Below are 10,960 nucleotides of genomic sequence, written 5' to 3' on the forward strand. Positions count from 1 at the left end.
CCTCCAACCCTCAGTTCCCCCAGAGGCTCCCCACCCCCCTTGGCCAGCCTCCTCCCCGCGATGCGCCTCGCACCCTCTCGCCGCGCGCCCCTCCTCTCGCAGGTCGGGCCTGGCGGCCAGCATGGCCAGCAGGCACGCGGCCGAGGAAGGTTCCGAGAAGGGTCCGAGAAGGTTCCGAGGCGGCCAGCATGGCGCGCAGGTACACGGCGGCGGCGCTCGCGGCGGAGGTGCTCCCGCCGCTCCTCTCGCTGCTCGCGCCGCCCTTCCGCAACTCGGCGAGCCACCTGCTCTCCACGGACGAGCGGCAGCAGCTCAACGCGCTGGTCGGCCCGCGCGTCGAGGTCCAAGGGCGGCGCGGGCGGCACGCCTCACGGCCGCCGCGCTTTCTTGTTTCGTGTAGGTGGACACGATGCTCGCCTTTGGGCTCAAGCTGCGCCACTCGCAGCAGCACGACTCGTCGTACTCGCTCGCCCTCGACCCTCCCCTCCCCCAGCTCCTCCCGGCCTCGCCCGAGGCGAGATCGCCCGAGACCGCCTGAGACCGCCCGAGATCGCCCGAGATCGCCCCGAGACCGCCCCGAGACCACCCCGAGATCAACCGATTCAGCTCCGCCGCACATGCCCCACCCTCCCGCAGCCGCACGCTCCCACCGGCCCCCTCCTCCCTCCCCCCCTCCCACCGGCCCGCCACTCTCTCCACCCGCCACAGGCGTTCGCCGACGCAGCCAGCGCGCCCCGCCCGCCCGGCTGCCTCGCGGCCGGCGCAGAGGCGGCGCGGCCGCAGCTGCCTTCCCACATCCGCCAGCTCCTCCACGCCGAGCTGCAGCGGCAGCTCCTGCGCCGCCGCCACGGCGCGGCGCACGAGGAGGAGGGCCGCCCGGCGGCGACGCAGCCAAAGCCGCAGCCCAGCGCGGCGCAGCTGTCGGCCGCCGCCGCCGCGCGCCTCGTGCAGGCGCCCGCCACGCCCTCGGGCCCCGTGCACCGCGACATCTTTGGGCGCACCGTCGCGGCTAGGGGGTCGCGCAAGCGCGGCATCGGCGCCGACGGCGCGGGCTCGCCCGCGGGCGGGCGGGCCCCCATCCACGCGGCGCAGGTGCGCTACAAGTTCAACGCCGGCGTCACCGATGCGGTGCGGCGGACGGTCCGCGTGCGCGACTTGCTCTAGCCTCCGCCGCCGCGGCGCCCCGCGCACCTGTCCGCTGCCCGAGCTCTCGCCCTCTCCCGCCCCCACCTCTCGGGCGCCGCTTTGGTCGACCTCGCTGGCGCTCCCTTTGCCCATACACATGCGTGAGCGCTCTCGGCTCTTAGTCATTGTCGGAGATGCACCGACGCGCACGGGGGACCGGGACCGCCGGGACCGGCAGTTCTATACAGTTCCCTCTTCCTCTTGGGGTGATTGCTTGGTCTTGTTATGTGTGGAGCATGAGAGGTTTTGATTGAAGTACGAGGACACACCACACACCGCGACGGCCGCGGCACAGTCCACACGAGACGACAGAGCGAGACGGCCGAGACGCGCTGTGCACACACAGTCACAGACCTCAGACGGGGGATGGCGCGGGGACACATGCGTTTGACAATTGATCAATGAAAGATGAATCTCGAATGCGATGGGGTCCTGGGGTTTGAGCACATCAGCAATGTAAACAATTAATATCATAATCAGCGGCGCTTGCCCGGAGGCGTTGGCTGGCGCGGCCGCCGAGCGACCCGGCGTGCAGCCTCGCAGCCCTGCACTCAGCGGCCCATCGACAGCGAGTCGGGCGCGCCGCTGGGGTATTCCTTGAACGGGGTGGTCTTCATCCGCATCGTGCGCTGCGTGCCAGAGCGCGCCTCGACCCTGAGGGTCGCGGGGAGGGGGTGGGGGTGGGCGGGGAGGCGGCTGGGCGTGGGGGGGGGAGCGGCGCGCTCGCGCCATGTCTTGTAGAGCTCCCAGTCGGGCTCGATGGGCCCGTTCTTGGTGGCGACGCGGCGGGCGGTGTACGAGAAGTTGCAGCAGGTCATCGGCAGGCCGCAGAAGCCGGACTGCCTGTTGCGCCAGTTCATGCCGCCCGGCGCCGGGCCCTTGCCGATCGAGGTGAAGGAGTTTGCGTTGATGCAGTCGCAGACTTGGATGCAGTACCCCGGGTAGCCGGGCGCCGCGTTCGGGCACGTCTCCGGCCCGAGCACCTTTGTGCACGGGTAGCAGCAGATGGCGCCGGGGCAGCAGCGGCAGTCGAGGGTCAGGTTCATCGTGCCCTTGACGAGGTCGCCGTCCTTCCCGTTGGGGAAGTACAGGTTCGTGCCCGGCCCGGCGCCGAGCGCCATCAGGCACTGCTGCAGCGCGCCGCACGCGTCGCCGCGCTCGATCCACCCCTCGCGGATGAAGATGTGGTCTCCGCGCAGCTCGTACCTGCGCAAGGGCGGGGCACCACCGCTCGGCACCGCCCTTCGGCGTCGCCCCGCCCCCCACCCGTCCGCGCGCAGCAGCAGCAGCAGCAGGCGCGCGCTTCGACCTGGGAGGCTGCTGCCGACTCGTGGCGAAATCGGGCGGGAGGGAAGCGCGGGGGGGACGCACTTCTCCTTGTCAAAGTCGAAGACGGCGAACGAGACCAGCTGCTCGCCCCAAGGGTTGCCCTCAAACGACCAGACGCCCGTCAGCTCCTCTGGCACGGCAGGGTCGTGCGGGAGCGCCTAGACCAGAGCGCGGCGCCGCGTCACGGGTCCGAGGACCGGCGGGGGGGGAGCAGTGTGCCCGGAGGCGGCACCAGCAGCGCCTCCAGCGCCTCCTCGTGCGTCTCGAAGAACTCGACGTCGTGCTGCTCGTAGCACCTGCGGGAGGAGGAGGCGGCGGCCTCTCCTGGGCTGCTGTCGTGGCGGGAGGAGGGAGGCGGCGGCGGGCGGGGCAGCGGCGCACTGTGTCGCGAGAGCACACTTGGTGATGTTGACCAGGCAGCCGGTGCAGCACTTGCCGCAGGAGGAGTGGTCGTCCGTCTCGCCGCCGCAGCAGGCACTCGTCGGCTTGCAGCAGCAAAAGGAGGGGCCGCGCTGCGGGACGAGCGAGTTCATCATGACCTGGATGTAGTTGAGCGGCACGTCCACGATCGTGGGCTTCGAGCAGGTGAACGAGGTGCCGTAGAAGACTGGGCCGCCAGCTGAGGGTTGATACTTATCGGCGACGGCAGAGTAGGCGTCATTCCCGGATGTGTCGACACAAGGGCAGATGCTCGGCACCCAAGCTTGCGCGACGGCGCCGTGCGGCGCGCCGTCATCGATAGACACCTCTCCGAGCGCGGCAACCTTAGCACCAGGCGTGTCCCACAAGACAAAGCGCGGGTTGCCTCTTTCTGACGGTGCGCCCGGCAGCAGCGACGTGGCCGCCTCGATCCCTTTGGCCTTGCACTCCTTGCGCTTCTTCGCGATGTACTGCATCGTCGGCGGGGATGCCGTGGGCTTCTGCATGGCTGCGCAGTCACCGCTGGCGAGGACTAGTACCACTCGATTACGCAGAAAGCAGCCAAGGGAGTCTTGCTTGCCAAACCCTCCGCCGCCTTTCGATGGTGCACCAAAAGAATTTTACCACAAAACTCCCTCGCACAACACTGGTCCCTTGTCAGGAGCAGGAGAGCCCCACCTGTCCCCCTGATCGTCCTTCCAAAATCCTGCTCGTGCAGGTGGGGACCCTGTCCTCCTCCCCCATCCCTCGTCTGGGTTTGTCTGTTTTCTTTCTTTCTTTCTACACTGGGCACGGGACTGGCGCGCACTGGCACTAACACAGGTACACCACGGGAGCCGCCTAAGCGACTCCTGCGAGGGTGGCGAGGCACTTAGCTCCGTGCACCCAAAGAATTTTACCGTTAACCCGAACAAAACTCCGTCGCACAACACTGCGAGAGAGATTTTTAGCAATACCAAACAAAGCAACACTGCTCACTGGGCACGGGACTGGCGCGCACTGGCACTAACACAGGGACACCACGGGAGCCGCCTAAGCGACTCCTGCGAGGGTGGCGAGGCACTTAGCTCCGTGCACCCGCCCACCCCCGCCACGGGTAAGCCGTCGTCGCCCGGCGCTGCATGCAGCACCGTGGCGATGGCGCTAAGAGGTTCCTCTTTTCCGCGCCCCCCCCGCAAGGCGCGCGATACACGGGCACAAAAGAAACCGCACTTCCAGCTTAAAATCCCTGTTGGTGGCGGCGCGCCGTCCTCCCACCCTCCCCTGGGGGCTCTGTTTTCTTTCTTTCCCGCGAATTGCAGTCCTCCGAGACCCACCCCTCCCTTGACGTGTCTGATTTCTTGCTTTCTTGCTTTATGGCCCCTCCCGCCTCCCTGGTCCCGGCTTTCTTGCTCCGTCGTAGCAGCTCGTAGCCCGATCCCGAGCATCCGCCCTCGAGCATCCGCCCCCGCTGGAGCGCTTCATTCTCCGGAGTAGCTTAAGAATTCTCCGGAGTAGCTCCTATTGCGCCGCGGCCCTGGGTGGTGTGAGCGGCGTAATGACTGCACTCTCCAAGTGCTCCTCCTTCAAGTGCTCCGCTGCTGTTCGGCCGTGTGGGTGTGCCAAACCCTAAGCATTGCATAGCCGAGACCAACCAAAAGCATCCACGCCCCAGCCGCAAACTCTGAAAGATTTATTTATTATCGGCACCTGTCGCCGGTGCGTATTGAGCGTACTGTTGCTACCTTTCGGCTAGCGCGAGACGAGCATCGCCTCCGGCGCTACCTTAGCGAGGTCGTCAAAGTAGGCGCCGGGCGAGCCGTCGGGCCGCACCACCTCGACCAGGTCGTAAGAGTACTGCATCGGGGCGCCGAAATAGGACGAGTTGCGGACCCAGTGGGAGCCGTCCACCTTTTCCCCGACCTGCACCGCGTTGAACTTCATGAGCCAGTCGGGCACAGTGCACCAGGCCGGGCAGCAGGGCAGGCAGCAAGGCACGCAGCCGCAGCAGTTTGACATGATCTTGATGTCGGCGGAGCGCCAGTCGTCGTAGAACTCGAAGCGGTACGAGTAGTTGCACAGCCGGCCAAGGTTTATCAGGCAGTACCACGCCAGCACATCTTTCTCGGTCCAAAGGCCGGAGGAAGGAAGGCCGCCAAAGCCGCCGAAGACCTGGAGCGTCGCCACGCGCTTCTCCTCGTCGAAGTGGCTCCACTTGAGCGTTTGCACCGAGCCACTCGTCCGCCAGTCCGGAGGCCCACGCTGCAGCGTCGCGCCGGCAAGGCCTCGGATCTGGGGCACGTCCGCGATGTGCGAGTTGCTCCGCGCCGCACTAGTGCAACGGCAGAGGAGCCGCTCGATGAGCGACGGCGCGGCGTCCGCATTGTCGTCTAGAATCATCCATTCATTCAGGCGTTCGCGCCGCTTGAGCTCGACGCAGCAGAGCCGCTGCAGAAATGTCGGCGCCGGAGCACCTGCCTCTGCGCCTGGCTTGGCCAGCATTGCGCGCTGTGTCAAGACGAAGGAGGGAGGAGGAGGAGGCACGCTCGGGCGGAGCGGGCGCTCCGATGTCGCCATACTGACGCAGGGGCAGGTGCCCGCCGGCAAACCCCGCAAAGTGACCCGTTTTTACCCACCCACGCCCGTGCGCGCGTATCTTAGCTAAGGTACGCGGCCACACGCGCTGGCGCGCACGGCAACCGGGACTTACACGCGCGACACGAGGGACTGTGTATCCTTGCCTGCCTCGGGGGAGAATAGCCGCCCTCACCCGCTGTGCCGCGCATCGACGGTCTCAGCCCTACCTGGCCGTTCTAGATTATAGAATGGCATCCTTACATCTAGAATGGCGTCTCGCGCGCGCTCACCCGGCCGCCTCGCAGCCCCAGCGGCCGGGGGGCGCTTGCCGGGGTTGGGGTTGGTCACACACAGGCGCCAGTTTAACGCGGCGAGCCAGAGGAGTCACACAGGAGAGCCCCCAACACGCCACATTTTCAGCAGCAGACGGGCCGCCGTGAGGGCCCATCCTATATCGAAGGATGGGGTTCGCCGCCGTCCCCCGCGGCCTCCTCACGCCCCCAGCGGCGGCGTGCCGCTCGGTCAGACTGATGTGGTTCGGGCACAAGCGCCAGTTCAACACAGAGAGCCCAACAGTCCGCACATGAGAGTCCTCCCCTCCGCCCCCAAACCAGAGCAGACGCCGGGGGGTGCGCCACGTATGGCGAAAGCAAACGCACGACGGCCGCCGGCGGCCGTTGAGCCGCTGCCGCCGCTCGAGCCTTGTATGTCCGTCCGTCGCCGCCTGTGGCGAGGGCAGTGGAGGTGTGAGATTTGTGCTCGCAAGCGGTGGGTGGGCGGGCGAAAGGGTCGGGCGGCGAAAGAGAGCAGACGGCGGACAACGCAAAATGCGGACTACTCGTGTCACACCTACTCCTCGTGTCACCTGGTCATGGTCGTCGCTTTCCTGGCCGGTCTCCGAGTCCTGCTCCTCGCCCGAGTCCTCCCTTCCGCGTCTCGCAAAGCCAGGCATGGTTGACCGCGGTGCTTGCAAGCGTGGTTGACCTACTGGATTGCGCCGCCGCGTCTCGCACACGCTCCTGCGCCGCCGCGTCTCGCGCACCCTCCCTTGGCAATGGCGAGCTCTGCTTGCACCTTCTTCATGCTCGACGCGGATTTCGTGCGCAAATTCTCTGGCAAGAGTCTGCCCTTCTTCCAAGAGATCCGGGAGACTGACCCACGTGCCCTGATCGAGACGACCATCGATTATGCCGAGGTCGTGATGGGTACACATGTTGAGGACACCCTTGCCATCTCGCATCGATGGATGGAAGTAAACGATCCAGATTCGGACGGTGAGCAGCTCAAGGCGCTCAAGGATTTCCTCAACTCGCCTGACGGCCAGAAGATAAAGCGCGTGTGGCTCGACAGCGCCTGCATGCCTCAGGACCAACCCGAGGGTTCGCGCACTGCGGAGGACGAGGCCGCCTTCAAAAGGATGCTCTCCGAGGTGAACAGGCTCTACCTTGGGACTACCGTGCTCATCCTCCTCGATCTCTCATACTTGAGCCGCTTCTGGACACAGTTTGAGTCGTGGCTCTCTATGCAGTATGCGATGCCTGACGGCCTCAAGCCGGCTGTGGGCACGAGGAACGAGCGCCACCACGTCGTGTGTATTCAAAACGCGGCGCAGCAGTCTGATCTCTTTATAAAGGCGCTTGTTGATCAGTGGGCGGACAAAACGCCTGACGAGGCGCACGCCTTCCTCGTCAAGCCCGACGTGACGGTGACCAACCAGAGCGACAAGGATGGGCAGCTGCCAAAGATCAGAGCGCTCGACACGACGATTCAGGGTGTATTCTTCGCGGACCCTGACCTTATGCTAGCCGTTAAGCAGGCGCGGTCGAAGCGCCCCCTCCCTCTGCTCACGAATGCTGAGGAGAAGCAGTACACCTGGGCGATCCGCCGCTCCGACTTCGAGATCAAAGAGCAGCTCAGCAAGGGCGCGTACGGCGAGGTGTGGGGAGCGAGCTGGCGGCGCAACGACGTCGCCGTCAAACTAATTGCGCGGGGCAGCGGCGATTGCGATGCCAACAAGGGGAAAACCGACTTTGTGCGCGAGATGCAGCTGCTCTCGGGACTCGGTGGCCACCGGAACGTCGTCCGTTTCCTTGGCGCGTGCCTCGACGCGCAGCGCATGTTCATTCTGCTCGAGCTCTGCCCGAGCTCGCTGTCAGACCGGCTCTACAAGGAGGACACGGATCTCAACGAGCACGAGATGCTTGTCGTGCTGAGAGAGGCAGCGCGCCCTGCACGACTTTGACCATGCCTCCCCCTCTCACCCCTCCCACATATTCCGCCTGCAGGTGGCGCTGGGCCTCAACTACCTGCACCACTGCGAGCCTCCCGTGCTGCACCTCGACCTCAAGTCGGCGAACGTGCTGCTCGATGAGTCAGGCACCGCAAAGGTACGCTGGGCGGCGGCGGCAGGGACACGGAGGCGCCTCTCCAAAGCACGCCCCCCTCTGCAAAGGTGTGCTTTGGACCCTTCCACTCGATGGAGGACGCTGCCAACAGATTCGACCCGGCCGAGCGCTCGGGCATCGGCTATCCGCAGTGCATTGCTCCGGAGATCCTTCGCGGTGGCCGGTACGACGTAAAGGCCGACACGTACTCCTTCGGCGTGCTGCTCTTCGAGGTGCTCGCGCGGCTCTTTGAGGTACTCGACATCGACGCGCTCTGGCCGGAATGCCTGCCTGAGCTGATGGCGAAGTGCCTGCGAGACGATCCGGGCGAGCGACCCGATGTCGAGTACCTGATCGACATGCTCGAGCTTATTGCGCCGAAGGCGGCGGCGTCGTCGCGTGCAGCGGCGGAGTCGTCGCGTGCAGCGGCGGATACGGAGGCAATCAGGCTGCAGGAGGAGCTCACGGCGGCGGAGGCGCAGCTGGAGGTGGCCAAGGCGGCGGCCAAGGCGGCGGCCAAGGCGGCGGTCGAGTCCGCGCGGGCTGAGGCGAAGGCGGAGAGCGCGCTTGCGGCGGCGCAGGCGGAGGCAGCGTCGCTGCGCGATTCGCTGGCGTCAGCAGGGGAGACGGAAGCGATAGTACTGCGGAAGAAGCTTGCGGCGGCGGAGGCGCAGCTGGAGGCGACCAAAGTAGCGGCCAAGGCGGCGGCCAAGGCGGCGGCTGAGTCGAAGGCGGAGAGCGCGCTAGCGACACGGGCGGCGGAAGCGCGGCTGGCGGCGGTGGAGGCGGAGGCAGCGACGCTGCGAGATTCGCTGGCGTCAGCGGTGGAGAAGGCGGAGATCAAGCTGCAGGAGGAGCTTGCGGCGGCGGCCGAGTCCGCGCGGGCTGAGTCGAAGGCGGAGATCGCGTTGGCGGCACGGGCGGCGGAAGTGCGGCTGGCAGCAGCGAAGGCGGAGGCAGCGGCGCTGCGTGATTCGGCGGAGACGGAGGCAATCAAGCTAAAGGCCGATCTTGCGGCCAAGGCGGCGGAGCTGGAGGCGGCCAAGGCGGCGGCCGAGCTTGCGCGGGCTGAGTCGAAGGCGGAGAGCGCTCTGGCGGCACGGGCGGTGGGGTCGCGGCTGGCGGCCGAGGCGGAGGCAGCGGCGCTGCGCGATTCGCTGGCGTCTGCCGAGGGGCGGCTGGCCGCGGCGGAAGAGCGCGACGCGGTGGCTCAGCGACGGAGGAGCATCGCCGCCGAAGGCTGCCTGCAGGAGATCCCGGGGCGGCGGCCGGCGGCGGCGGTGCTGGAGCAGGGCTGCGCGGCGTCCCCATTGCCAGACACAACACTGAGCATCATGACCTATTGGGATGTGAGCGACACCAACTCCTTCAAGCGGATCTGTCAGGGCTTCAAGGCTCTTGTTCAAACGGCGCCTGGTGTGAAGTACTATGGCTTCTCCATCAACGGCAACCGGGCTGTAAGCAAGGAAGGCCACGCGAACTTTGCGAGCTACATGGAGTACTTGCGCTCAGGCGCTCAGGGGCTGTTGTTCGAAGCCATGTCTGTAGCAAAACTCACAAACATGGAGGCGCATGGACCAGAAGGTCAGGTGGGTCCCCTCCAGCTTGAGGTGTCGCTGAAGAATCTTCTTTCCTCACACTGGGCCTATGCCGATGGTGCTTTCTTCGTGCCCTCAAAGTATCTGCGGCAGGCCGGCCAAGGCCCTCTGGTGTCTGACGAAACTCTTTGCGTTCTTCTGTACTGGAAGATCAAGGACTATGCGAAGTTCCTTGCTGGTGTCGAAGATTTCCAGCACCTCACGAGGCAGGAGGAGAAAGTCAAGTACTACGGCTTTTGCATGTATGGATCGAAAGCCATCTGTCGCGAGGGCTACGACTGTGCCGAAGGCTTCATGGAGCATTTGCAGAATGTCGATGGACCGCTCAAGGCCGCCATGAAGTGTGCCGATGTTGAGCGTGTGGAAGTTCACGGTCCTGCCTCAGAGGTCAACAAGCTACGAGAGCCGTTGAAGAGCTTCCCAGCTGTGTTCTGGCCATACCCCAACGACTCGTTCTTAGCTCCAGCCCAGTTCTCACTGCGTGTCTGCTAATAGCTTGTGTGGAGTCGTTTACCTTACCTTACCTGACCTACTCTAATAGCATGGAAACAAAGCAGATATGTTTATATATGTTTCAATCGGCGCCATGTACACACGATGTGCGCGCGCATATTGAGCAGCGACGCACCGCGGTGGTACGTTACGTCTCTCAGTGCACGCAACTCATGCCCAACAACGCTACGTACAGAGACTGACGTCCCCTCACCACGTCACCAGACACCACCTCCCACCAAGCTCAACGCAGCTCACGGGCGCCGAGCGAGTCAGCCACGTCGTCCGACCTCCTGGGCGCCGCTGACCGGCGCACCGCGGCGGCTCGTCCAAGTTCGAGTAGTCTTCCTCCTCTTCGTCCTCTTCGTCGATCTCGTCGAGCCGGCTCCTGGCCCGACGCCCGTGACGCTGGGGCCGCGACTTGCTACGCGCGCTGCGACCCGGACCGCCACCTCTGCTGCCGCCTGTGCTACCCGTAGTCCTTGCCAGCGAGCGAGTGCCTTTTGCGGGGCTGTGTGTCGCCAGAGCGGGTGTCGCCACGGCCGTCTTCTGATCTGTTTTGTGGTCTGGGGCTCTGCGCGCTGCGCTGCGCTGCGCGTCTCGAGGCGCGCCGCAACACAGCCCGTGTAAATGGGATAATGGATGAACCAAGCATCCCCGATGGCCGGGGGTGTGTCCCATAGCCCCGGGGTGGCCGGGGGCACGCAGGGGGCGCCGCTACGGGCCGCTGCGGCGCCCATCCTATTTCGAAGAATGCCATCCTGGAATATAGGGTCTAGGTCTGAGACCGTCGAGCTCGGCGGGGCTGATACGTGTCATTCTGTCTCGGCCCGTCGTGTTTGCCCCGACGCCCGATGGCCAGTGAGGGCTCGGCTGCGAGTTCAACGCGACGAACGGCCAATCGCTTATCGGGGCCTCAGTAGAAGTTGGGGCTTATGTCTAACGACCGAACCGCCCCGTCTTTCCGTCCCTCGGGGGTAGGGAAGGTAGCCGTTC

The 10,960-nt window shown here is 65.5% G+C and overlaps 2 protein-coding genes across 2 annotated transcripts; one reads left to right on the forward strand and one right to left on the reverse strand.

The window, feature by feature from the left end:
• Positions 1–1,402: 1,402 nt before the first annotated feature.
• EMIHUDRAFT_444963 (hypothetical protein) lies at positions 1,403–3,529 on the reverse strand. The gene is made up of 5 exons (XM_005771600.1): positions 2,896–3,529; positions 2,747–2,810; positions 2,557–2,672; positions 1,915–2,391; positions 1,403–1,839 (listed from the first exon to the last, which is right to left on the reverse strand). The coding sequence occupies exons 1-5, from the start codon at positions 3,438–3,440 to the stop codon at positions 1,737–1,739; spliced, it is 1,305 nt and encodes a 434-aa protein (XP_005771657.1). The 5' UTR covers positions 3,441–3,529; the 3' UTR covers positions 1,403–1,736.
• A 3,759-nt stretch (positions 3,530–7,288) lies between these two features.
• Positions 7,289–8,113, forward strand: EMIHUDRAFT_75503 (hypothetical protein; the record flags this gene model as incomplete). Its single annotated transcript, XM_005771601.1, has 3 exons — positions 7,289–7,696; positions 7,776–7,877; positions 7,943–8,113. Coding segments are annotated over 3 exons (681 nt in total), but the record flags the coding sequence as incomplete, so codon positions are not given.
• Positions 8,114–10,960: the final 2,847 nt, after the last annotated feature.

This window comes from Emiliania huxleyi (genome assembly GCF_000372725.1).
Source record: "Emiliania huxleyi CCMP1516 unplaced genomic scaffold EMIHUscaffold_378, whole genome shotgun sequence".
NCBI lineage: Eukaryota > Haptophyta > Isochrysidales > Noelaerhabdaceae > Emiliania > Emiliania huxleyi.